Here is a 27,732-nt window from a genome sequence, read left to right on the forward strand (position 1 = left end):
CATGAAATTAAAATTTACACGTAACGAAGATAATTTCTGTCTGCTTGGTGATGCGGAAGATGTACAAATTGTTTTACTCGAAATGGAGGTGTATGTCAAACAGATGAAGATCGCTGAAAGTGTAAGCTTAGCACACAAGTCTGTATTACAGAAGAATACTGCCAAGTACCCCTGGATACGCTTACAAATGTCGACTCATACATTCGCCGCGGGTTTATCGAAAATTGATAGAGAGTTAGTTAGCGGCACCATGCCAAAGAAGATCGTAATTGGTTTAGTCGAGACCACGACATTTAACGGTGTTCGGACCAAAAACCCATTCAACTTTAAACACTTTGATGTTCAAAATCTTTCGTTAAGTGTGGATGGGCGTCAAATTAACGGACGCGAATTTCATTTCGATTTTGATAAACATGGCGGACTCGAAGGTTATATGACACTATTCTCTCAGACAGGTCGCTGGGAATCCGAGGCACCTTTAAATATTTCACGCAAAGATTATGTCAATGGATACACTCTTTTTGTGTTTGATTTGACACCCGATAATAGTTTGGGATGTTATCAACTTCATAAGACAGGAACTGTGCATCTGGTTTTGACTACGTCGAAGCCTTTACCAACCTCCGTAACCTTGTTATGTTTGAAGGAGTTTCAACATCTTCTACAGTTGAATCAAAAAAGACAAGTCGTCGAAATATGAATACGTCTGAGATCAATGATATTCTCTATAACCATCCTGACACACAAAGTCTATATCTAGGAACTTATCCAGTAGATCAGCTACCGAAGAAACCAACTAGTGGAAAATTCGCTATCACCATTAATTACGATGAGTCGAGTTTGCCTGGGTCTCACTGGGTGTCTATATACAGAGATGACGATACTCATTTTCATGATTCGCTAGGTTTCGGACCGCTAAAACCTCAGATAATCGAATTCCTGGAGCCGGATGAATTTTCTGTGACTGGGAAACAGTTACAGAGTAAAACTTCGGATGTGTGTGGAGATCATGCTATTGCATTCTTGATAAAAAGAGCTCAAGGGTTTTCAACCGAGGAATACTTGGATAATTTTGGCGATGATAAAAAAGTGAATGATACGATTGTACGTGCTTTTGTGAAGAGTTTGATTTCAGAGTAATAAATGAATGTATAAATGTGTATACTTGTGATTCTTGTTGTGACTGTGAACAGCAGACTATTCTGTAGGTGCGAAACAGCGAATAAGCCGAAAGTAATCACGACCGCACCCATAAGAACACATGGCGAGTCACCACAGATCCCGTAAGAATACATGACAGACACATTTATCGTCGTTAGCATGTCGCCGCACGTATACCAAAAAACATTAGCATGTCACCACGAGTTTTCACGTTAGCATGGGACCGCCGCCTATACCCGAAAACGTTAGCATGCCACCACGAGTTTCGCGTTATCATGCGACCGCACCCATAAGACGAAAACGTTAGCATGCCACCCCGCCATAAGACGAAAACGTTAGCATGCCACCCCCGCCATAAGACGAAAACGTTAGCATGCCACCCCCGGTTTCTCGTTAGCATGCGACCCCGCCCATAAGAACCCCTGCCACCGGTTGACCGATCTATATAACTACTACCGTACTATAACTAGATCGCTATGTCTGATGCATTATCGCGTCACCGACGTAGGATTTTACAATTATTTCACACCTTTTTTGAATAAGCGTCAACTTCACAGAGGATTAGGGTTGGGGCAGAAATAAGTGAAAATTTGTCGGTATTCGAAACACCGTCTACGCCGGCTCTGTTATTCGTTACTTATTAAATTTTACCAGTGAAATCCGGTTCTGTGACAAACTAAGTACCAAAATAGTATCTTGTGAGTGATTGGAATGTATGTAACAGCAAGTCGCGAAAGATGGTTATGTCCGAGACAATATCTTGTCGGCGATCGCGGGGTTTGCAACCTATTTCACACCTTTTTGAAGTGTTAGTTTGTGAACGCGGCTATTGTTGGTATCACCGTCTACGCCGGTTATGTGACAAACTTATTACCAAAATATTACTTGTGCGTGATTCCTATCTTTGTAACATCAAACCACGAGAGATGACTATTCTGATGTGCTATCTTGTGAGTGGTCGTAGGAAATATTTCACACCTTTTTGGAGTGTTAGTATGTGAACGCGGCTGTTGTTGGTATTCGAATCGCTGTCCACGCCGGCTCTGTGGTAAACTAAATAGCAAAACATTACCATGCGACTGATTCGAAAATTGCGCTATCGCGGTGAAGTCACGACTGTGAACAGCAGGCTATTCTATAGGTGCGAAACAGCGGTATACAAGGTGCGAATAATCCGATCTGAAAGTACTATTCAGGTTACGTAGGAATCAATAGCGAGGAAAGACTTAGAACACGGTCGGTCATTTGTCGCGACTAAACTACATCATATATAATAATTTACGATATACACATTAACAAAGGTTCATTCACATGACTATTTATTTGATACATATTCAACACCGCGCGAGAGATGCCTGAAAGGGCGATTCACGGTCGCACCCATAAGAACACATGGTGAGTCACCACAGAACCCGTAAGAATACACGACAGGCGAATCGCCGCCACCGTTTATAGTAAAAAAGGCGAGTCACGACTCCGAGTTTTCAATACGAGTCACCGCCCCAGCCTATACCCAAAAGTACGAATCACGACCCCGAGTTTTCAATACGAGTCACCGCCCCAGCCTATACCCAAAAGTACGAATCACGACCGCGTCCATAAGAACCCATTACGAATCGCGGCCCCGAGGGGGGTCTGAAAGTACGAGTCGCCACCCCCGGTTTCAATACGAATCGCCACCCCGCCATAAGAGCCCCTGCCACCCCCAGAGCGATCTATATAACTACTGCTGGCTGGGCACAATGATTCGAGTACTCGAATAGTTTCGATGGTATTTTCCATGTAGAAGCCTTGATTGACCGCATCGCACCAAACGAAACATTTGTTACAAAGCTATGAACGTTGCTGGAAATAACACATTTCCGAAGTTACGATCATCCCACAATATTGTCACGAAGTGCAATGAAATTGGTATGGTCGAAAATATACCAAAGTATCTTTAATGTGATGGATAACAGTCATTATATTCTGTGTGGTGGCATGAAAGGTACATATCTGAACTATGACATATTACATTCTGTTATGACGTCATAATAATGATACTCGACTCGAAGCATATTGCGTAATTCTGAATTGAGTCACTCAGGTACTCGATTTTGCCAGCCCTAACTATGAGTGCATGATGTGTATATATGCCGCTGGACAAGGAAGGTGCAGACAGAGGTGGTCAGTGACGAAGTACTTCTACTTTTTTGAAGTACTCAAGTAGTTTTCCTCTACTTCTAGTACTTACTCAAGTATAACTAATTTTTGCTACTTCTACTTCATAATATTTTGTGATCCACTTACTTACTTTTCGCTATTTTCAGTTTGTCAAGTAGAAGTAGTTTAATCCTCCAATCCGGAAGATAGCCTGAGAAATTTCGGGGCTGTTTTCACGGAGTTTCAACAATTAATTTTCATAAAAGTTGAGTAAAGCCCAGAATTTTCGTCGCGCTTCGCGCACAGTGGATATGAAGTGACCAATATAATTTCACGAAAGTATCGGTGAATATAATTTAGGTAGCGGGTTGCGTGGTTCCGTTCACACCGCATTGTTGCCCATATCAAACATTTCATCACAGCATAGGCCCATCATAACGTTTGAAACTGATGTTTCGCAATCTAGCATTTACTTATCATATCGTAGTCTAGCAGTCCATGGCGTGCCCTAATTTCGAAAAGTGGGCTCCGACTTTTTTTTAGCTTTAGACTGGTTTTAGCATACAACATTTGAAACTTCTGGAATAAAGACATGAAATACATTTTCTGCTTTTAGAAGTAGTATTTATAGATCACTTTCAATTTCCCAGTATCATACTTTGAGTTCTAATTAGTATCAGTTCTTTTGTCTGGAGAACATACATATTTAAGTATAAAGGCAAGTGCAGTAATGCCGTTAATTTCCGGAAATATAGCTACACAATATGGCATTTTCACGATCCACCATATTTTTTTTTATCAACGTTAACTAATTGCGCAAAGTGTTTACGCCGTATGCGATACAACTTCTCCGTATCGCTCTTCGATTAAACTACGAGCCTTTATAATATGGAGGCGGGTGCCATACCATGATATTTTCTAAAACGGGCTGTTCGAGTAAGCAGAGGATTAGTATCGCAGTTCCATATCAATACTATCATTTCCATCCCATCATGTGGACGAACGCTTATGCTGTCGAAAATTTGATACCTCCTGGTACGCATCAATATGAATCAAGCTCTACACCTTTCGCAGAGCTCAATTTGCAGCTTTTGGCAATCAATGCGAACGAATTACGAACGTTTTCACTACTTACCTACTTGAGTAGATTTAAGTCGGTCAATTCTACTTGTACGTACCTCGAGTAGTTTTAGATTAAGTAGATTTTTCCGTCACTACTTCTACTTGAGTAGCTTTCTTGACTACTTTGACCACCTCTGGGTGCAGATATAGCCCTATTTTACTCATCAGATCTCTGGCCTGACGAAGCCGGGGATTGAACCCACACCCCATCGATCAAGAAGACAGATGCTCCACCATTACGCTATCTTGTCGCTCGTGAAAGTGTTTAACCTCGAATACCGTGGCTGAGAGAAATGGCTGCGTCAACTGTTTCGGCACTTATGACTTCAATTTCAGACCACATGATATTTAAAGCGCACTAATAATGAAGAAAACGGAAAGAGCGAGGAGAGGAAGCCCAAAATAAAGATCGATTAGGCTGATGATGCTAGATTAAGCGATCATACTTGGTCGTTTGGACATCCTCCTATCCCTTCGTTACATCGCTGTACAGTGTACATTGTGTGTCCTGAGCAGGGAAGAATAATAATAAAACCGCCAATTATGCCACACCGAAAATTTGGATTCCATAATTTTTTTAAGAAGTCGACCTTACCACATTTTATGTGGAACCCTTGAGCAGCCAATCGGCACACCGGTTGAGAACCATTACTTGTACATTACAAAATCAAACAAGTAAGTAGTTCGGCCGAAAAAAAGATGCAGAAGTAATCCCAAAACATAACCACTGGAGTAATATGGGAGTGGGCAACACCTACAAGCTACAACACCACACAAAAAAACTAAATTTTGATAATTAAGTTACATGAGCACTGAGCAGTAGGGTTGTTCAAAAATAACTTGTTTTTTCCAAATTTTTCTGTCTAGTCTACCCCATGAATTTTTTAGATTGCCCACAAAAATCGCAGCACATCACTTATGGCTCAATTCCAACGTGCAGAATCGAAATTATTTTACAAATTGTTGCTCGGTATGTAAGAACGTGGCGCAATGCGTATTTTCATGCCTTGAATTAAGAAGTATTGCCATAAATTTGAAATTTATTATGGCACCATTTCTGCTGAAAAATTATAATTTTTCGAGATAGCTAAATCATAAAATTTCCTACCGCAAGTACAATTTTTTCAAATCCAATAGGTCATAGTCAAATAACTTCACTTCTAAAGGTCGGAATTGAGCCAAATTTGTTCTTCGCCGTTTTTTATGCCACCTAACAATTTCATGGGGTAGGCAGAGAAATTTGAAAAAAGAATCCGTTCTTTTATTATATTCAAATTTCCAACTAATAACATTGCTTCTATGGGTTGAAATTTAGCCAAATTTGATATGCATCGTTTTTAGGCAACCTTACAATTTCATAGGGAAGCCAGTAAAAGTTGTGAGTTTTTCACAACGCTAACGAGTAGTTCTTAATAACCGGGTGCTTGAGACAAAACATGCAATTTCGATCATGTACAATTATTTGCAATATAATGTGTGATGAAATAAATAAAAAACAGTGGATACAGGACGCATAGTTGGACAACTAGATAATTGTATAGCTATAGTTCTAATTTGGAAACCGTGAGTAGCTATAATTGAAATATAATTTTGAAAAACTTGTGTACCTACCATTCTAATTCTAATTTGGAAGACACGTGTAGTTATAATTCTACTTTGGTAAAAAATGTGTAGCTTCAATTCTAATCAAACTAAAAAAAACACTGTAGCTATCATTCTAATTCTTATCTAATTTGGAAATAAACTGTGTAGCTATCATTCGAATCTAATTTGGAAAAACATGTGTGGCTATAATCGTAATATAATTCGGAAAAAAAACTACCTATCATTCTAATTCTAATCTAATTTGGAAGAGACTATGTAGATATCATTCTAATATAATTTAAAAAAACATATGTAACTACCATTCTAATTCTAATTTGGATAAAACGTGTACCTTTAATTCTAATCCAAGTGGGGAAAAATGTAGCTATAATTATAATCTGATTTGAAAAACTGTATGTGTCATTCCTAATTTTAACCTAATTTGAAAAAAAACTGTAGTTATCATTGTAATTAAAATCCAATTTGGAAACGCTAATAAGAGTCTATTTATCTGAGAAGGCGGATGTAGACTGTCAATCTCAAGAATATTCTCTTCAAAGCAGAATTTAAATCAGTTGTTCAGATCTGTGACTCTGCGTTTTACTGCAGCAAGTTGTTATGGACTGGATTTCGGCAAAAAGCTGATTCATCTCCCACGGTTCGTCGCTTTCCACGAGGTCTTTTTCACGAACCAAAGATTTCGTGAGAATTTTCAAGTCGATTTCGTTGTCCAGCATCGAAAACGCAGACTGTCTCATCAGGTCGGAATCGAGTTCCCGGTAGGAGAGAAGTTCTTGAAATACAGCGGGCGGAACTGCGACAGACTGCAGGTTCTCTTCTTTTTGAACTTCCTGGAAGAAAATTCAGCTCCTTTTAGAACAGGGGTTCCCAACAGATTGGTACAAACTACTGGATTTTCAAAGTGCGCAACTAGAACTAGAATTAGAACTACTCACTTTTCGAATCCAGGCCTAAAATTTCTCACTTTTCAAAATGCAGAACTTGAACCAGAATTACCATACTGACTTTTCAAAACACAACCAGACCCAAAACTACTCACTTTTCAAAATGCACAACTAGACCTAAAACTATTCACTTTTCAAAATGCGCAACTAGAACTAGAACTACTGGAGTAGACTTATAGATGATAAATTTTCATGCCCCCCTGAAAAAGGATCATTGCCCCCAAGTTGGGAACCCCTGATTTAGAAACTAGCTCAAAATTTCTAGGGACTCTTGGAGAATTCCAATATACAATTGAAAAATATATTGATATTGAAACAAACCCGAATATCTTCATCTGACACACGTCAGGGTTAATTGTCAGCTTAAAAGGAAGTTGTGTATCAACAGTGGTGTCACAAAATTTTGGTGACACGGCCGTTGCTATACAGAGTCTTTTTGATTCTCTACTAGTTGCTGACGATTACTCCTGACGACAATATAATATCAAAAAATCGGGGAAATTGATAATTACATCAAGGTCTGGGATGGTCGGGATTTCGCTTTCATCAGAATCCGAATCCGAGCGATCAATCAACCTATCGTCTGATTCAGACTCTTCGTTTGAAACTCCCCACGTTTGGCGTCGACGTTCTGGTCGCTCCGTCTTGGGCTGGTCTGGAAGCGTACAAAATTACGATCCGTTCTTGAATCCAACAAGGATAAGTTGAATGAAAACAGACTTGTGGGCCTACAAACTACTGGATTTTCAAAAACCGCAACCAAAACTACAACTACAATTACGACTACTCACATTTCAAAATTAGAACTAGAATAAACGACCTTATAAAATCAGCAACCAACAAACTAAAATACAACTAACTAGATTTACCTCTGAAGCTACTTATTAATTTTAGTTTAATGAAATCTTATCGGCTCTCCACATGAACAACAGAACAAGTTTGAAATGGCAGGAGTTTCGACCCGAAACCCACTCCTGGCTGTGACTGGGCTGTTTAAAAAAAAAAATTTTCCTTCAGATTTTAATGGCTACTTGTAAAATTGTTAGGGTGGTTAAAAAAAATGCTGCACACCAACTTTGGCTCAATTCCAACCAGTAAAAGCGAGATTCGTGCAGTAGAAAGTTTTGAATTTATCATTAAAAAATGAAAAATTGAAATTTTGAAATTTTTCTGTAGACCCCATAAAATTGTTAGGCTGTCAGTAGAGATGATGCACACCAAATTTGGCTCAATTCCAACCATTAGAAGCGAAGTTATTGCAGTAGAAAAATTTGTAATTCCATGATTTTATAATAAATAATTAAAGAGTTAGTCACCGTAAATACTATTGTATTCAACTCCAAATTTTTCTACTGCAATAACTTCGCTTCTAGTGGTTGGAATTGAGCCAAATTTGGTGTGCATCATCTCTACTGACAGCCTAACAATTTTATGGGGTTGACAGAAAAATTTTAAAATTTTATTTTTTTAATGATAAATTCAAAACTTTTTACTGCCCTAACAATGTTATCAAGTAGCCACTGAAATCTGAAGGAAAAGTTTTTTTTAAACAGCCCTAAGTGACACTGTTAGCAGTGTTGGTGATGACTCTGAGCTAGCAATGGCTGCAAGAACATTACACGACTAAACACCGGTATCATGATTCACGCCAAACAACGCCATGTGTGTTCTAGTTCTGATTGCACTTTCAAATGCGCAACTAGAACTATACAATTTGGAAAATCCGTAACTAGGACTAGAGCTACTCAAAAACAGTAGTTGGCAGATTGTACAAGTCTAAAACAGTCTGTGTCAATCTCACCTTGGATTTCATCTTGAGTTTTACTCGGAGTTGGGGATGTAATTTCATCTTCCTTTACGTTCCGACCTGACCTTCGACCTCTCACAGGGGCAGGTCGTGACGCGGTTGAGCCCAGGATATCATTGTTGGACGACACAGAAAACTTATCCATATCTGCAAAATCTACTACGGTATTTTACACTGACTGTGACAAATTAAACATGGTTGTTGGCAATGGAAAAGGTTTTACAGCGAACGTATGATCGCTATCGCAAATAGGCCTACATGAAAACTACAGCATTCAGTTAGGAGTAAGGCTAAGGCATGATGATTTGAGTACTCAAATCTCAATCGAGTATAAATTCTAATGATCTGAGTGGAGTACTGAAATAATACGGTCATTGCCAGAGAGCGTTCATATCTCAACCAGAATTATAGTTTTGATACTACATTCCAACGTGGAAACCTTGAAACCTCGATTGGTTGAATCGCAGCATACGAAACATGTAGTGCAAATCTATGAACGTTAATGGAAATGACATATCTGTGAAGTCATGATCAACTCAGGGCATTGTCACAAAGGAAATGGATGAAAACATCGTTGAAAAATTCCAAATCATCTTTAATGTGATGTCGGACTGGCATTATATTCTTAGCGATCGCATAAAAGGTAGGCCTACATTATGGCTCTTCAAAAATGACTTTTTTTCTCAAATCGCACTGGCCACTTGATAAAATTGTTAGGTTACCTAATTTAAGCCTGCACACTAAACTTGGTTCAATTCCAACCAGTAGCAGCATTGCTACAGGAGAGGAAAGTTTCTATTTATTATATAAAAATAAATAACAAAACATTTGAAAATTTTCTGTTCACCCCATGAAAGTGATAGGTCGTCTATAGAAACGATGTTCACCAAATTTGGTTCAATTCCAACCAGTGGAAGCTGAGTTATTGCCGTCGAAAAATTTGGATTTGAATAAAATAGTATCTACGGTGGGCACCACTACAATAAATAATTAAAGAATTGGTCACCGTAAATACTATTTTTATTCATAATCCATATTTTTGGCCGGCAATAACTCCGCTTCCACTGGTTGGAATTGAACCAAATTTGGTGAACATCGTTTCTATAGACAACCTATCACTTTCATGGGGTGAACAGAAAATTTTCAAATGTTTTGTTATTTAAATTTTATATAATAAATAGAAACTTTCTTCTCCTGCAGCAATGCGGCTACTGGTTGGAATTGAACCAAATTTAGTGTGTAGGCTTAAATTAGGTAACCTAACAATTTTATCAAGTGGCCAGTGCGATTTGAGAAAAAAAGTCATTTTTGAAGAGCCCTAGCCTACATATCTGAACTTTCCACATCCGCCATACTGTTATGACATCATGCCGAGTGATACTCAACACCCAATACTCGATTCAGAATCGAATCAAGCACACGACAGTCAGAATGATGTTAGCATCCTGCAATCAGCTAGCCTTAAAATTCTTCGTTCCGGAGCTGCTCGGTTTCTGTGACAGTTGCTCTCTGATCACTGACACCGGATTAATTTCCGATGGCAGTTGTATGAAACGTATGCTGCTCCCGCGTACGTTCATGTCACTAAATTTCGACGTCTTCCCGTCAGGAAACGTAAAAGTCCCATTTTTCATATGGAGGTTCATGAAACCGTCAGAACTTTCCAAGTGTCCTTCAATCTCCGAATCATTTTTCATTTCCACTATAATGTTTTTCCCTTCCAATCCACTGACGAGAATGTTGAGGGTTTTGTACTGGAGCGCGGTGCTTTTTGCCGATGACATTATAAAAAATATTTACAGTAAGCGTTGAGCAAGCTGCGATCTGCATCAACAAATAGATGTCATTCATGTCAACATAAATAATATTTCAATCAATCCAAGGGTACCAGCCAACCTGCCAATCAGACTTGCACAAATTTAAAATTTTCAGGTTTTCTAAATGAGATTACAATTACAGCAACAGAGCTTTTTTCCCAGCTACACAGTTATTTCCAAATTATATTAAAATCAGAATCACTGAATTTGCGAAAGTTTGGAAATTGAATCAGGTTCCGTAAATATCAAATCATACTTCATTCTAACAAGCATGAGGACTGCAAATCGGATGGAAATATAATCCAACGATTTTTGGTATAAAAAAATATGCATATTTCAACTTTCCACATCTTTCATACTGGTTTGTACGACATTAGTGATACTCGACGTCTGCTCATCCCTATTAATGGTACCAAGTCTCAATATGAAAAATTCCATAGAGTAGAACATAGAACACACAACTCGAGAATTCCTCAAACTTGAACAAAATTGAATATAATCTCTTATTAATTATAGTTGGATCAACTGTGATTAATTAATCCAAATTGCGCATATCAAAGCTATTTTAGCATTACGGTACCAGTGGTTACTGGTTATATGGAACATATATGTTTAGCGAATGCAGAAATGGACTTTCAAATGGCCTGGGTAGAAAGGAGTACTGGTAGTAAGACATTCTGTTTTGACGAAGATATCAACTATATTCTCACTTTGCTGCAACAATAGTTCCAACCCTGGTCACGTGGTCTCGATTTTAGACCAATTTCAGAGCTGCTTCAACAGATTATGATGGCGAAATAGTTGGTTTCTTCAACGCATCAAAACTTATGGATGGATTAATTGCTATTGGACATATCGCCCCATAACTTCCAAAAAGCATAGTGCCTGCATGATGTACACCCTACATAAACGGCCACTTGGCCTCATCACTGGTCGAGCTCCAGTCTATTGAAATCTATAAATATGATTATTGGCAAGGCAAGTTGCTTTTGAATCAGGAGCTGGTTGCTAAAGAAGCTCCAGTTCACTGATGCGTGCTAAAATAAGAAATACGATATTGACCACTGATCTGAGAACTGAGCCGAGCTGTGCACTGTGCAGGTTTTGGATTAAAACTTTACATCAGCAATCTAATAATTTTAATCAAACAGTTTTGTCAATCAATTTTATCCGATCATCCTACTGAATAGGAAAAAATGTATCGATTGAGATCGGGGAACAAGAAAGGACCGAAGAGCTGGTAAGTAGTCGCCACCCAGCGGATTCATATTTCGTAAAGTGCAGAATCCGTATCACTGTGTGAGTATAGAGACTGTAGACTACATCCTCTACAGCCGTATCCGGACAATACCGAGAATGCTATTACCGAGAATGCTATTACCGAGAAGGACAATACCGAGAATGGACATTACCGAGAATGGACAATACCGAGAATGGACATTACCGAGAATGGACAATACCGAGAATGGACATCACCGAGAATGGCTATTACCGAGAATGGCTATTACCGAGATTACTATTACCGAGAATGTCTATTACCGAGAATACTATTCCCGAGAATGACCATTACCGAGAATGGACATTACCGAGAATGCTATTACCGAGAATGGCTATTACCGAGAATGGCTATTACCGAGAACGCTATTACCGAGAACGCTATTACCGAGAATGTCTATTACCGAGAATGCTATTACCGAGATTGACCATTACCGAGAATGGACATTACCGAGAATGCTATTACCGAGAATGGACACTACCGACAATGCACTTTGGCGCACTAATGCTCGGCGACCTCACGTCCAAGAGGCCAACCGAGGGTGTCGACGCGATAAGCCAGTCTTCAGGATTACCGGACCACGACCTAACATCGACCTCGCCCTCCGCCACATGCCACCCCATTTTGTCGCTTGCGTCTTATATTCTCTGCATTACTTTTCATTCAGTGTGCATGCCTCTTATTTACTTCGCCTAGGCTAAGGTGGGTGTCTGATCTTAATGGCTACTCCAAGTTGTTTCGACACCTTCCTATCTTTTCATCGTATCGCAGTGATGTTTTGAAACGATGAAAATATTAATAAACCTGACTGACTGACTGTTCGGTACCATAGTCATACACTGTCAGTTCCATCAAATATGTTACGATGATATGGTAATATACATTCTCGGTAATGTCCATTCTCGACAAAGTCCGTTCTCGGTAATGTCCATTTTCGGTAATGTCCATTCTCGGTAATGTCCGTTCTCGGTAAAAGCATTCTCGGTAATGACCATTCTCGGTAAAAGCATTCTCGCTAATGTCCATTCTCGGTATTGTCCATTCTCAGTAATGTCCATTCTCGGTATTGTCCGTTCTCGGTAATGTTCATTCTCGGTAATAGCATTCTCGGTAATGTCCGTTCTCGGTAATAGCATTCTCGGTAATGTCGTTCTCGGTAATGTCCATTCTCGGTATTGTCCATTCTCGGTAATGTCCATTCTCGGTATTGTCCATTCTCGGTAATGTCCATTCTCGGTATTGTCCATTCTCGGTAATGTCCATTCTCGGTATTGTCCGTTCTCGGTAATGTCCATTCTCGGTAATAGCATTCTCGGTAATGTCCATCTCGGTAATAGCATTCTCGGTAATAGTAGGGAACCCTCTACAGCAGTGGTTCCCAACGTAGGCGATATTGCTCCCCAGGGGGCGATTTGGCGTCCTAGGGGGTGAAAAGGACGAAGGGGGCGATAGGGGGGCAAAAATGGACAAAGGGGGCGACGGGGGGCGAAATTAGCGAAGGGGGCGATATGGGGGCGATGTAGCATCAAAACAGCTGACCTTTTGTTTGTATGCCCAATTTTCGGTACACAGAATTTGGGGGGCGATGATCGGTGTTGAGCTTGAAAAGGGGGCGATGGGTCGAAAAAGGTTGGGAACCACTGCTCTATAGTGTGAGTCAGTCCTGAGCTAATTCGGAAAAAGTGACTGTTTGTCGCCTACCCGCAGGTTTTCCTCGGCTTCAGCTTTATTCAGTGCGTCACATTTTTGCTGTAATCGTAAATTTCGGAAAGTTCGGAATAGCTAGCCAATGATTGCTAGCCATAGACATTAATGTAGCGTTACCATATTTTAGCAACCCAAATTCGGGACACTCTTTAGCGCCCACTAGTGGATTTCAAAATGAGTTATGACGTCACACTAACAAACCTTTGCTCATAGACCAGAGGTGGTCACGAATCACGATCCGGTTCAGGAGTATGTGGCTGTGTGTGTTTTATAATCGGGACCGAAAGCACATGTTTTCAGCTTCCTCCCGCCCAAATAAACAATGATTTTGAGCCCACACTATAGGGTAATCGATGCAACATCAGGGTGGGGAGTACTTGCAATATGAATTTGGTTTCTATATGCATCTGGTCGTTGAATTGTTTGAATGAATTCTGTCAATAATATTGGTCGTTCCATATATCACTATATAGATACTACTCTCCGCTCTCATGATCAGAGTTAGCGGTAGAGCTGGTGGAGGATAATGAGTTCGAAAATACAGGGAGTGTAATTGCACATCAGGGATATATAGAACTATATATCCCTGTTGCACATCGTTAAGTCATGTTCATTGTTCATGTCCTACCGATAAGATTGTTTATCAGTCTTATATATATGCCGGTGCGCACCACGGAGCTTTATAAACACCCCACATCCAGTGGTTTCCAACCTTTTATGGTTGCGACTCCATCTCCAATTTGAAAATGTTCCGTGGCCCAGATCAAAATTTGACGAGCCGATTACTAAAAGAAGTCAGCACCTTTGCTCAGACTTACTCACGGGCTAATTTGGAAGCTGATTGCGTTCAACATATTCGCAAACCCCGGAATAAAGGCAAACGACCCCCCTCCCGTTTGGAACCATTCTCTTTGAATGAAGCATTTAAACCGCCTTAACGGTCTCTAGGAATACACCGTTCTCCTATAATTGCGATTACAATTAGGCTTATTCCAGTAAATGAAGGTTGTTTTTTATATTTATATTTTATTGCAGATTTTGAGAGGGTGGTAGTCTCCATATCAAAATCAAGAAATGTGATAATAAATCGCGCGCAGCGCGAAGAAAAATATCATGCATCAGCATAAATATTCTTAAAAAAATACTGTTTTTATGCTGATTTACGAAAAAATGATGAGCCTACGTCAAGTCTTCAAAATTCCGGACATTTGGCCTATTTTAGAAATTCCTCCCGGACGCTAGTTTGAACAGTGAAATTCCGTACATGTCCGGGAAATTCCGGACGTATGGCAACCCTACATTAATGTCAATAATATCTATGGAAGGATTGCAAACTCCTCTGATAGCCTATAACGGTTGTTTCAATGCGTCTCGAGCAGGGCTTGGAGTCGGAGTTTCGTTAACTTTTCTCTTGATGGTGTCTGCGCCAGAAATGTTTTAACACAACGGCCAATTGGCCATAAGACAAAATGAGAGCATCATTTGGCTTGTGTCGCGTGTGGATTGCCACGGCGGATAAGCGTTCTTTGGTCAGTTCACCAATGCAAATGCACTATTGATGCAGGCGACCGACTGTGTCGCAACCGAGACTGCCAGTCGGTTCATTTTACCACCGACTCCAACTATTTTAAATATGACGACTCCTTCAACTGTAAGTGCGCCGACTCCGACTCCTAATATTGTATCAACAGAACTTTCTAGTATATCGACTCAGAAAATCATACGTTGATAACATGTTTCGTTATTATCATTCCATTCCAAAATAAATCAGCTTATTTTTGCACCCGTAAAAAGAAATGAAGCGTGTGAATAACTTTCGTGAAAAACTACTATTGTAAAACAGCGACAGCAATTTTTAGTAACATTTGATGACAAATCATTCGATTATAAAGTAGCTGGACTCGTATTCGGATCGTTTCAAAACACTTTAACGATCTTTGGCTCCTATATGGCTGTATGTTTTCCCCAACAATTAAAGTGAGGCTCGGACTATAATTCCAGGTTCCACTTATCTATGTTATTGACGCACAAATCGCTGTTAGGTTTTCAAGTTTTTGCGTCGGAAATAAATCGGGAATTTGCAAAATCCTTTAGCAGCTAAAACAAGCAATTATAAATGAATGCGCGATGCGCATTACCAGATGTTTAACACACCCTGGTACGAACGAAGCACGTAAAGCATTTGATCAGTCCATGATGATGATCAGCAATGTTCCCTCCAAGCTGCGCACGTGCGCAAATGCGCAGTGATTTCACGGTCTCTGCGCACAGAAAATCTAAGTTGCGCACAAAAAATCCGAAGTGATGACCTTTTTTTTGGTCGTTACGCACTGTTTTCCAAGGGTCTGCGCAGTGAGTTGGTGAGTGTGCGCAGACCCGTCAAAAATTAGAGGGAACATTGATGATCAGTATATGTTGCGAATAGACACGCGGAGCGTAAACAAGACATGGGCCTACACAGCTCGACAAGTAGCCTAGATCAGTGATATCGTCGGCTACATATAGACTATCGGATCACTCTTTTCCAAACGTTTTTGGCACAATGCCATCCAGAGCAACGAATAAAGCATGCCAAGATAATCGGTTTGATAACTGCGCAGCGCACACAAACTATGTTTAGGGCTGCGCACACCGATGCGAGAACTCGAGGCCGAGTCGAGTAGGCTATATTGTATTATACGCATTACGCATGCACTTTCATTCTTTACTTTCAAATACTCTATCTATCCAGGAAAGAGCCTGAGTCACTACCACAAAAGTCATTTGGACGTCGAAATCCAACAGCTACTTACTTTTGGAGTCGAGTGACATCATAATCGTGAAATCTGGCAATTATCGCATCTCTCTTGATCATATCTACAACTTACATTACACAGGATCTCAAACATTGCCTGCGGGGCTGGACTGCTTTTTCCACGGAGTGCTCGCACACAGACTTTCATCTTTAGCTTGGTTGTTGTGAGTTTTGGGTTTTAACTTCTCGTGATTGACGTTTCGTTCACGATTTCAGGGTGCATACGCGGGCGCTATTCGTGAGTTTGTTCTCATATCATTTAGAAAAGTGTGGCTCAGCGGAGTACTTTCACAGTGGATAGCAACGGTTAGGTTGTTGCAGCAGTAACTCGAGGAAAGACAGTCCATGTTGGTGTTATCGGTTGAAAGTGCAAATGTTTTCCCGTGTCACAGCCATAATATACTATTCTGTGACTCGGGTCATGCTGCTTAGTCCGGCGGTCACCTCGCTAGTGTTCGTGGTCGCAGCTTTCCTCTTTCAATGTCGAGCTACGAAAGGTACGTGATAAACGTGGCATCTGTACGCTCTAAATATGCTGTGCAGTGCGCTCTTAGCGAAAATAGTGTGTTTCACACTCAGAAGCTGCCGGTAGGCTACACGAAAACAGAACCTCCCAACTCAGAATTATATCGCAGGTATAAATCATACGTTCCTATATGCCGTCCTACACGTCTTAAGAGGACTTGGATCAAAGTGCTGTGTGTGTTTCATACCGTGGCGTAAGTTTGAGGTGGAGGTTCTGGTTTCGTGTATACCACAGGTGTGGAGTGGATAGGCCTACACATTATTTTCGCTAAGACTGTAGTGTAGGGTTCTGTTTTCGCGTACGACCTTACGGGAGCGAAAACACACTCTTTTCTCTAACATAGTGTGGTCTCAAATCGCAGTTGAGAGTGTGATAAACATTTTGGATGCAGACATTATCTCTAGAAAGCCACTATATTCGAACAACAGCTGAAAGATTTTCACGTTTAGGATTTTTCGATAGCCGACTGCGTGGTCGCGCCGAGGACTTGTAATAGTATGAGTAATGCGTGCCAGATAGTTTGCAAATGTTGCGGGAACTTGTTACCAAAGAGATACGGAAGTGGTACATTTTGTGAAAATCTTTTAGCTGTAGTTGGGGATAATGGCTGTTGTCAAATTATTTTTTAAACTTGTAACTTTAATTTGGGACCACATCATATGTAGCGGTCCTCTAAGAATCTGTGGTATGTCAGCTTCCTGAATATCCGAACTTTTAACTATAATCTGAGACCTCATCAAATTTATGCTCCTTTACGAGTCTGAGGTTGTCGGCCTCCTGGAATATTTGAACTTTTACCTATATAGTTCGAGTCCACATCATATTTATTGATCCTCCGGACTTGTCGGTCTTCTGAATATTCGAAATGTGTTGAACGAATTGATATAAATTACAGCCGTGTTTGAATTCGATTCAACTCGTTCACCGTGACGCATCAATGGGAGAGATTACCGCCTCAGGCCTTCAGAGCTCCCTCTTTTGACGTTCGTCCCCAAACTGTTCGGTTTTTCGGTTTTGGTTTTATCCGACATGTTTCCCGTTTCTCATAACTCAATAGCAGTAGGATATCTGAAAACAACTATCACGAAGCACGCGCGTCATCGTGAAACCACAGGTTATAAAACTCAGTATTCAGACCAAAGCAGCAATTATCGAACTCTCAGTGTATTTTTCCTTTACATGAGTGTCGATTTGAAGCTAACAGAACTTGGGATCGTTTGGTCACCGGGTTGAGATAGATGTGTGGTCACAAGTCACAACCAGACCCACCATAATCCCAACCCCCGGCTATACGCCACAGTTAGCACTTCGTAGAGATGACTGTAAGCGAGAACAGAACACCGATATCACGGTTCACATCAGATGACACGTGTTTTCTAGTTGTTCGGAAACTGTTTTTGTTTTTTTTTCAAAATGCGCAACTATAGAACTAGAACTTGTCAAAAGCCAGTTGCTATTGGTTAACCGTCAACTATAACCAGATTGGTAGATTGTATACAATGAACAACACGTCTGTATTCCACAGCTGCTAAAAATGACTCCCACTCTTGTTTCAGACTGCGTGGACGGTTCAAGCCGTTGGTACGTCGGAAAAATAAATAAAACAGCTTCGGGTCGTACTTGTCAGCGCTGGGACGTTGACGTACCACACAAGCCGAAACACGCGCCTCACGATGGGCCGCATCACAATTACTGCAGGTACTGGCTTTGAGAACCATTTCAGAGTATCACAAACCAGATTTAGACATCAAGAACATTTTACGCTTCTCCGAATCAGATCAGAATTAGAATTACTGAATATGGATTTGGATTAATTGCGAATTACAAAGAAACACATCAAAAATCAAGTAGGCTACATTTCAAATCAAACCAGACTTATTTCTCACAAGAACGAGAATGGCAAATCTCTGTGATACACCGATGGTTCCCAGCATTTTGGGATGTCGGAGCCTCATTTCAAACTTCAGAGTACGTATGGAGCCGCATGAAAACACTCCGGTAGGCTATACTTATAACGAAAATTTAAAGGTGTTGCTATAGCTTCTCTGGATCTCACAATCCAGCTAATTTAAAAGCATGCACAATGCACATTTTATAGACTTCTATAGATTCTATACCGGTTATTTTAGAATTGATAGACGTAGATTGGCGAGTGCTATACTTTGAAATAAACTGAGAATGCATATTATTACTATGAGATACTATTGTGTTGTTTTGTGATAGCTCTTCAATATCTTCACACATTGCAGCACTTGATGCACAAGTTTGCAGGGTATTATACGCTGAGTAATATTGGACTTATTGTAATTAATACTTGACTATATGAGCCGTTATTGTAATGTTAGTGAAATTGTTTGGAAATTTACTCTTCACGGAGGAGACGGTATATGACTTGCAGAACTCAAGATATATCCTGATCTGACAGGTATTCATCGATGTGTTTGACGCTAGAATTCTCTTTCCCGATTTTCAGAAGCGGCCTTGGACGGCCTCGGACATAACTAACACCGGCACCGCTCATTTTAGCATTAATGTACAGAAATTGACTATAACTATTCATAGAAAAAAAACTGTCGTCTAACATATTTTTGTGGATTATTTAGAGGTCAATCAGAGCCACAAGAAGGCTACCTTGGAGCCGCGGTTTGGAATCACTGCTGTACGTTAGGGCTCTTCAAAAATGAATTTTTTCTCAAATCGAACTGGCTACTTGATAAAATTGTTAGGTTACCTAATTTAAGCCTGCACACCAAATTTGGCTCAATTCCAACCAGCAGCCGCATTGCCACAGGAGAAGAAAGTTTCTATCTATTATATAAAAATTAATTACAAAAAATTTCATAATTTTCTGTTCACCCCATGAAAGTGTTATAGGTTGTCTATAGAAACGACGTTCACCAAATCTGGTTCAATTCCAAACAGTGGAAGCGGAGTTATTGCCGTCGGAAAATTTGGATTATCAATAAAATAGTATTTACGGTGACCAATTCTTAATTGTTTATTATATTGGTGCCCACCGTAAATACTCTTTTATTCAAATCCAAATTTTTCGACGGCAATAACTCCGCTTCCACTGGTTGGAATTGACCCAAATTTGGTGAACATCGTTTATATAGACAACCTAACACTTTCATGGAGTGAACAGAAAATTTTCAAATTTTTGTTATTCATCTTTATATAATAAATAAACTTTCTTGTCCTGTAACAATGCGGCTACTGGTTGCAATTGAACCAAATTTGGTGTGTAGGCTCAAATTAGGTAACCTAACAATATTATCAAGTAGCCAGTGCGATTTGAGAAAAAAGTCATTTTTGAAGAGCCCTAACGTACAGTACGTGTAGTACAGTGTACATCATGCCTGACTCGTTTCGAATTCTGCAGCAATTAGAAAAAAAACAATGGAATTAAAATGAGAGCATTCAAATATTTCACAAATTCGATTTTCGCCATTTCGCTCTAATAGGTCCAATAAGACGACTATAATTATCTAGTTGTCCAAGTTTGTGACGGCCAATTCCCTCCTGTCCAGAAATCCAGACGTTGATTTGCGCGGGACTTGGTGTTACACGACCGACAACGATACGCGGTGGGAGTATTGCAACATTACCAAATGTCGTGAGTATCTCCTAATGCGCTTCTTTGCATGAGACACCTTTGACTTTTTATTGAATAGCGGACGATTCTCTTGTGATCTGGACTAGTTACAACGCCACATCGCAGAGCAGCTATTTACTCAAACTTCACGTATGTACCAAGTTGACTGAAGCTTAAATCCATCGAAAACACGCCTATTATTTTCCTGTAGGCTGACCCAGAAGTCGTTCGGCAAGAGACAGATCACAATGGATCGTTCAATGTGTCGATCATTACGACATCCGAGCGTTCATTAACAGAGTACTGGGCGCTGGCTGCTCATTATCAAAAGAGGTGTCTGTACCTCTCAGACTACCGGTGAGCGTTGATATATCTGCCTGACATTATGCTAAGGCTAATGCAAATGCATGGGCGGAAAGTACCGTAGGTGCATTCCAGGGTAGTAACCAAGTCACAAGGTTCCGAGTCACAAGTCAATCTCACTTTTACAGTTTTGACTCGAGTCAACTTCAATTCACAAATGATTTAAGTCCTTGTATAGTACCAGTCAGGAAGCAGAGAGTCGAGCCCGAGTCATACTGGTGTGACTCCAGTCCAAGTCATTGTATCTACTCGTAAGTTTCGAGTTAAAGTCACGTGAAACCAACTTTTCATAACTATATGCTTGGTGATATCGAATTCTTCGCATTTATAATACACACATTTTCCGCAATTTTAACGGTTTCTGGTAGCATTTTCAAGTACCATTACTGATAGACGAAATACCGATGGTGTGGTAATTTTACTGTTCTTCGAAATTACATTGAAATGCTTGCATTGGTAGTCCGACCCTCTAGTCCAGTGGTTCTCAACCTTTTTGTCTTCGCGGACCCCTTTTGGACCGTCATGGACCCCCGCGGACCCCCCGAAATTTTAATTCAAATTTAGGTCAATTAACGTGCAATCGCCATCTGTCTCGTACAAATGTTATCTGTAGGCTAGTGATAAAGAGCAACAAAATGACTTTTCTTGAAAATAACATCATGCTATTCGTGTAGAAATTCGGTTGACTTTTATTATTTGAGAGAATTTTGCAACGGCATTTCTTGAAATACGTGGTCGTGTCTTAAAAACCCGCGCCTTCGATTTGACACTAACGAGTGCCGAAAATCCATTTCCACAAAGATAGGTGCATGCTGGTGGCGAATGTAATCTTGAAGTTATTACGGAAAATGGTAATGAATACCACAAGAGAAAATGGATCATTGTAAACTTATTTCGAAGTTACCGTCATTGACCTTACTAATCCAACTTTTATTTTTTCCACGATCCCCAACAAAATATCTCTAAACATCAGAATATATGAATCGGCAGGCTATTGATAATTCAGCAATTAAAAGGTGTCTGGACAGTAGGATATTTCATCTCTGACGGCCATTCTGTTGATATGAGATCTGTAGTTTTACTATAGTAAAGAAGCGAAACTGCCTCCTGATTTTCCTAATATAAAAAAAATTAAAATTTAGGTTATCAACTATTTTGTAAATTTAGAGGCTTCGCGGACCCCCTGAAAATGCTTCACGGACCCCCGGTTGAGAACCACTGCTCTAGTCATTATGGCTTAGTCCGAATCATGCGCGATGACACGTGTACAAGCCTTGTCATTTGCAATATTTCAAGAAAACGACTCGAGTCACGTCGAGTCACCAAAAATCTGGACTTGAGTCGAACTGCAGTCGAGTCATGATCACTCATCAGATTTCCTCCACCATTGCGTGAGTGAGTACTGCAAGAGAAAAAAAACTACATGAGCACTTTGAATTGAGAGCTGAAGTAGGCAACTTCGTTACTGATCTGTGATCACCTCCGGATATATCGCGTGCAAACTTTTTAGAATTTCTTGGGGGGTGGTACACGAAAACAGGATAAATCTGGATATATATCTGTACAATGATTTATGTGACCTGAAGAAAATAGCTGCAGCAAAAAAAATCCCAGTTTTATCTATAAGTTGAGACCACATCATATAGTACAGTACGCCTTTAACACCTGGCTTATACTAAACCGTTGGTCTCTGGCAATAAAAATTAGCTGCGTAGTCTTGCACTATATAGTGCTGTTTTTCTGCGAGCAAATCCCATTTTCTTGTGAGTATTGAGGTGCGTTCAAGTTGCTTTGTAACAGGTCCGAGTACGTGGGTGTGTGGGACATGGAGAAAGGCATTTTGACGAAATACTTGGAAGGTATGGCGCGGGGAATCGAATTCATCGCGTTCGACTGGAAAACGAACAATTTGTACTGGAGCGATTCTGAAATGAAGTGGGTGATGGCCGCTGATAGTACGCTGACTCATTACACCCCTGTCTACCGGAGTGCACCGGATCCAGCTTACGGTATCACGATACATTCAACCAAAAGGTTTGAATCCTTCTTAAGACGCTTCAACGCTCAGAGCTTCAATGCATGCCGTTCAGGTATCTTTTCTTTTCAACTTACAAATCACTGGGCTCGAAAATCATCAGAACAGACTTATCCGGACAAGACCCGGTCATCTTGTTCGGATTTCCGAAGATTTACGACGTTACAGGAATCACCGTGGATTACACCGATGACAGGTGGGTGACCATTGAGCACGCAGCGTTTGGCGTTTCGCCCGAAGATATCAGTCATGATGTACTGAGAACTTCTCGCTCCAGAAGTTCTTTTCGCTTTGTGGGAGACCTGAAATCCCAAACCGCGGCCACATCAAACACTACAGCCGTCAGCAGAGTTGGACAACAGAAATATTCAGATTTACCTAATTAGATAAAATTGGGATTATAGCTACATAGTTTTTTCTAAATTAGATTCGGATTTATTTAGTTCTCAAAAACTTGGAAATTGCATTAAATTGAATACCGAATCTGAATGAAACACATTAAAAATCAATGTTCACTTCATATCGATTCGAAGGTCTTCCTCATAAGCATAAGAATGGCAAGTTACAGCACCAAGCTTGGTTCGTTCCGCACTATAGAGTTCCCTGTAGCATTTTCAGGAGAACTAGTAATTATATTAGATTATTATGAAATAAGAGAATTGAAACATTTAACTAATTAGATTAGATCACCGACTTTTCGCTCTAATTAAACAACTAGAATTATACAATTGTCAGCAGTGCTTCTACGTTCAGACTTTACTGGACCGACTTTACTGGCTACGGCGGCATGATTGTGAGTTCGTGGCTTGACGGTAGCAACAGAACACAACACAACTACAGAGGAGGGTCGATATACTGGGGAGTGGCACCGTATCAGGTACGTGGTTGCCGCGTAAAACGTGATATGGAGTTTGACAATCCACATTCAGGAATATCTTTACGTGAGTGACGTACACGGGAAATATACCATGCAAGGCAGTCGGCATTACTCATTGTGGATTATGGCCAAATGGTCCAACAAGGTTTATCGGTATACTCTGGGAGGGAAACCGCGCGGTGTAGCGGTTTACAGTCATAATGAAGAATATTCGATCGACAATTGTGAGAGATTTTTAAATAATCTGCAAAAAGTTGTTTTCCTATCACATGTACTTTTCGCAGCTACGAAAATTGGAGAATGCGATGCTGACAGCGATTGCCATCACCTTTGTCTCCCTCGAATCAACGCAACTAGAGTGTGCAGTTGTTCGTTGGGCTACCACTTGCACCCAGATACGAACAAATGTCTGCCAGGTGAGTCACGAGGGTTCAACGTAGGGTTGCATTTAAAACAAACGGTGTTTTAAAACACTTTGATTAAAACATGTTTTAAACAGTGTTTTAAACAGAGGCCTTCAAAAAAATACATTGCGTTTTTTCAAGTTGTAAAATTATGTTATAATTGTGTAAATACTTTCCATATAACATGTTGTATGAGCCTATACGGACACGGACAATTACCGCCCGATATAGCCGACGTATATCGATATGGGACGGTTAGAACCCTCAAAATAGTCGGTTCAACAGCAATAGTAAAGATATATCGTCAAAGGAGCTATATTACCCTACATTTTCAATTGTCTATGTCAATCCAAGATGACGTACCAATTGAATATTCATGACGTCATGACTTGAAAAAAAAATAATAATAAAAAACATGTTTTAAACAAGGGCCTTGCTTTAAGCATGTTTGTTTTAAATTGATTTTTGTTTTAAATGCAGCCCTATAAGTTCAACGCCGACCATTTTGAGGGGCACAATGATTAAGTATGCTCGGATATGAATCGAATATTAATTCTAATGCTTCCAGTAGCGAGAGATTAATTTTTTAGTGCTGAAATGCAACTCTATTTACTTGCTACTTACTGCAATTTACCAACAAGAATTATAGTTTCGATACTATTTTCCTTGAAACCTGATGGAACGGTCGTAACGCAGGATAAGAAATAACGCTACGCATGCTAATGAGGATGACATATTTGTGATTAACCGCTGCAAAGCAGGGTTGCAACCAAGTCATAAGGTTCCGATTCACAAATCAATCTCACTTTGATAGTTTTGACCCAAGTCATTTTCAATTCACCACCTGGTCAAGTCCGAGTCCAAGTCGAGGAGCAGATGGTCGAGTCCGAGTCACGTTGTTGACACTCGAGTTCGAGTCATTGTGTTCACTGTTCAGTTTGGAGTTAAATTCATGTTCAACCCTTGGGTGATAGATATCCAATGCCTCGCACTCGTAACATAGCAATTTTCTGGACCTATTTTCAAGTACAAGTAGCCTACTTATACACGAAATACCCATAATGCGGTAACTTTACTATTATTTGAAGTTACAATAAAATGCCGTCGGTGGCTGTCCGAGTCTAGAGTCATGCAAATGCCTCGAATACAAGTCGAGACAATACACAAATGCATTTGCTCAAATGCCCCATCTACGCACAGATTTAGTGAAAGACGACTACATCCTGGTGACGGACGCCGGCCAAGGAAAAATGTTTCAGATTCCACTCGCCGGCGAAACTGACAAATACAGCATCGTTCCAATCGGTAAGGCATGCTGCTAGGCACTTCGATAGTTGGATTTCCTTCAACAATTCCGATTTCAGGCGAAAAATGGAAGGCAGAAACCGTAGCTGTGGACCAAAGGCACCAATATTTGTATTGGTCCGATAAAACAGATTCGTCCGTTAGTCGCTCGTCGGTAGATGGCACCAGATACGCCAAAGTAGCATCTTCTTATGGTAGCGTTTTACTGAAAGATTTTTCCATGTAAAAGTGCGAACCATGTTGTTGTTTCTCAGCTAACAGTATCATCGTGGACCCGCACACAGGGCAGTTGTTTTATTCTGACTCCGAAAGAAACACAATCGTGATATCTACAGGCGATGGATCGGCCATGAAAACCATCGTTCCATCAAGCAACACGTCGAGCATCGGGATGATCGCTTTGGACATCAAATACAAGTATACGCTTGCCTTACCTATCTGCTACACTGTGCTCGCCATTCGCCAACCCTTTTCAGTTCGTGACCCACTTGCAAGTTCCATGGTGCGACCCACAATGAGACATGGAAATAAAATTAATGAGAAAAGAAATAATGTATTGTATACGCATACAATTTACGATGAATGCGAAAGTAAGCTTGCACGCTAGGCATGACCAGATCAAGAGTAGCCTAGACTTGCATGGTGACAAGCTCACACGCAACATATGGCCCGAGTGTCCGTTTTCAGGCTGTTCCGATCCTTGGATTTCGTTTACAGTTAGAGTTGAGAAGCCGGACTCATAAACGCATCCTATTGGTGAATGACGGCAGAAAGTTGTTGGTACTCTCTATCTATGACATATTGAGTACAAAACTGTATCATTTATAGAAATGCTGGTTAGAAATGCTGGTTGCCCACTGGTTGGGAAGAACGGAGTTCAGGGATTTTTGGGACCGTGGAATTGTCAATTACGATAACATAAGCGACGTACATGATCAATGTAACGGATGTATATTAGATGCTAACGACTAGAATTACAGCTAAAACGTCTATGTTGCGCAGGAAACCGAGTACCGCACAGCACATGATCCATTACATCAAATAAACCATCGATACCAAAGCCATCAAATAGCTAGACCTGTCCACAGATAGACGGAGAGACTATATGTGGCATTTTCGGAACACGATGGACCGAAAGAAACTGCGAACTGCTAAAAACAACTGAATATCACCCAAAACTTCTGTTCCGCGCACCCTCCCCGACGTTAGAATTAATCGGTATAAACTCTGAGCACGCAAATATGTCGATTGCATATTACGTACAGATGTCCAAATCAATCATAGCACTACTCCGTTGTGTTGCAGATACATCTACTGGAGCGACACGAATTCCAAAGAGAACGAAGGCAAAGTGATGCGGTCTCGATACGACGGATCCGAGAAAGAAACGGTGTTCGACAACCTAAACTGGCCTCACGCCATCACGATCGATTACCAAAGTAAGAGAAATTGAAAGTCCGAACGCAAGACACCAAATCTTCGATATTTCAGGCGACCGACTGTACGTGGTCGAGTCGATGGAAGGGATGATTTTCGGAGTCGATTTGTCGTCGTTGATGAATATCACTAGCACGGAAATCTACGGCGCGTCCGGCTGGCGACAGTTCGATGTTTCGGCCGGATTGTCGAGTAGCGGAAACATAACGGAGTAAGTATACACGCATAAGTAGGCTACACAATTGCACAAGCAGGCGTCGCTGATCTCTGTTCAATCTCGGATCTCTTTCGATTCAGTCTGAAGGTTCAGAGCGATATCGGGTTCGTGGTCGACAGTAAAAACAAGAAGTTGTTTCGAATCAACTTCACCGAGGGTGAGGACTCATTAAAAGCGTTCGGACCGGATCAGTTTTTTAGGATCGCTGCTTTGACGCTCGTGAGCCAAAACTTCTACTCGACATACACGAGTGAGTTTTGGAGCATTCTCAGACTAGCAACCGATGCGAGATTACCAGCGATTCCTTCCCAGAACCTAAGACGAACCCTTGTGAGAAGTCAGAATGTCGGCAAATGTGCGCGGTTCTGAGCGAGAACTCGAGCGTTTGTATTTGTGAAGACGGGAAGGTTCCTGCCAACAACGCCTGCATCGAAGATGAAGATTTGCCGGACGATGCGGGTGAGAGGCTTTGTTGTGCATTCAATTCTCGGCAATCAGAGTTGTTGGAGAATCTTTGATGATGATTTCATTGCGTTGGTCATATCAGGTCTTCCTGCCTATACCTGTAATTTCAAATTGGCAAATATAAAAATGATCT

General features: G+C 40.6%; 2 protein-coding genes across 4 annotated transcripts in view; one reads left to right on the forward strand and one right to left on the reverse strand.

Annotated features, from left to right (window-relative positions):
* LOC145438526 (uncharacterized) overlaps positions 1 to 27,732 on the forward strand; it is a 58,455-nt gene that overhangs the window by 27,399 nt on the left and 3,324 nt on the right. Inside the window, exons 1-17 of one of the 2 annotated variants that reach the window (XM_080315859.1) lie at positions 16,597 to 16,872; positions 18,458 to 18,599; positions 20,432 to 20,517; positions 20,576 to 20,646; positions 20,708 to 20,853; positions 22,660 to 22,893; positions 22,950 to 23,090; positions 23,648 to 23,771; positions 23,824 to 23,995; positions 24,056 to 24,187; positions 25,376 to 25,480; positions 25,540 to 25,674; positions 25,735 to 25,897; positions 26,786 to 26,919; positions 26,972 to 27,128; positions 27,215 to 27,384; positions 27,447 to 27,593. In XM_080315859.1, the coding sequence (XP_080171985.1) occupies positions 16,749 to 16,872; positions 18,458 to 18,599; positions 20,432 to 20,517; positions 20,576 to 20,646; positions 20,708 to 20,853; positions 22,660 to 22,893; positions 22,950 to 23,090; positions 23,648 to 23,771; positions 23,824 to 23,995; positions 24,056 to 24,187; positions 25,376 to 25,480; positions 25,540 to 25,674; positions 25,735 to 25,897; positions 26,786 to 26,919; positions 26,972 to 27,128; positions 27,215 to 27,384; positions 27,447 to 27,593 (2,383 nt within the window). In that variant the 5' untranslated portion in view covers positions 16,597 to 16,748. Of the gene's footprint in view, positions 1 to 16,596; positions 16,873 to 18,457; positions 18,600 to 20,431; positions 20,518 to 20,575; positions 20,647 to 20,707; positions 20,854 to 22,659; positions 22,894 to 22,949; positions 23,091 to 23,647; positions 23,772 to 23,823; positions 23,996 to 24,055; positions 24,188 to 25,375; positions 25,481 to 25,539; positions 25,675 to 25,734; positions 25,898 to 26,785; positions 26,920 to 26,971; positions 27,129 to 27,214; positions 27,385 to 27,446; positions 27,594 to 27,732 lie in introns of those variants that run through there. The other variant, XM_080315858.1, reaches the window with a different exon arrangement.
* On the reverse strand, positions 4,756 to 9,567 carry LOC145438534 (intraflagellar transport protein 43 homolog). Of its 2 annotated transcripts, XR_013914956.1 has the most exons (4): positions 8,776 to 9,567; positions 7,487 to 7,629; positions 6,362 to 6,860; positions 4,756 to 6,213 (listed from the first exon to the last, which is right to left on the reverse strand). XR_013914956.1 is itself a non-coding variant. In XM_080315867.1 (3 exons), the coding sequence occupies exons 1-3, from the start codon at positions 8,924 to 8,926 to the stop codon at positions 6,576 to 6,578; spliced, it is 579 nt and encodes a 192-aa protein (XP_080171993.1). In that variant the 5' UTR covers positions 8,927 to 9,567; the 3' UTR covers positions 4,756 to 6,575. The 2 variants fall into 2 exon arrangements, 1 of the variants encoding a protein (XP_080171993.1); XM_080315867.1 differs by having other exon boundaries at positions 4,756 to 6,860.

Source organism: Botryllus schlosseri, chromosome 5, assembly GCF_051294905.1.
Source record: "Botryllus schlosseri isolate E-star chromosome 5, Bs_hap1, whole genome shotgun sequence".
NCBI classification, from domain to species: Eukaryota; Metazoa; Chordata; class Ascidiacea; order Stolidobranchia; family Styelidae; genus Botryllus; species Botryllus schlosseri.

Bases quoted from the DNA above. Each gene is read 5' to 3' on its own strand.
- LOC145438534 (XM_080315867.1), bottom strand. From the start codon at position 8,926: ATGGATAAGTTTTCTGTGTCGTCCAACAATGATATCCTGGGCTCAACC. The intron at 7,630-8,775 runs GTGAGATTGACA...GTACGCTTCCAG, and splicing joins AACTCAAGATGAAATCCAAG to ACCAGCCCAAGACGGAGCGA. The intron at 6,861-7,486 runs GTAATTATCAAT...ATTTTCTTCCAG, and splicing joins CGACCATCCCAGACCTTGAT to GAAGTTCAAAAAGAAGAGAA.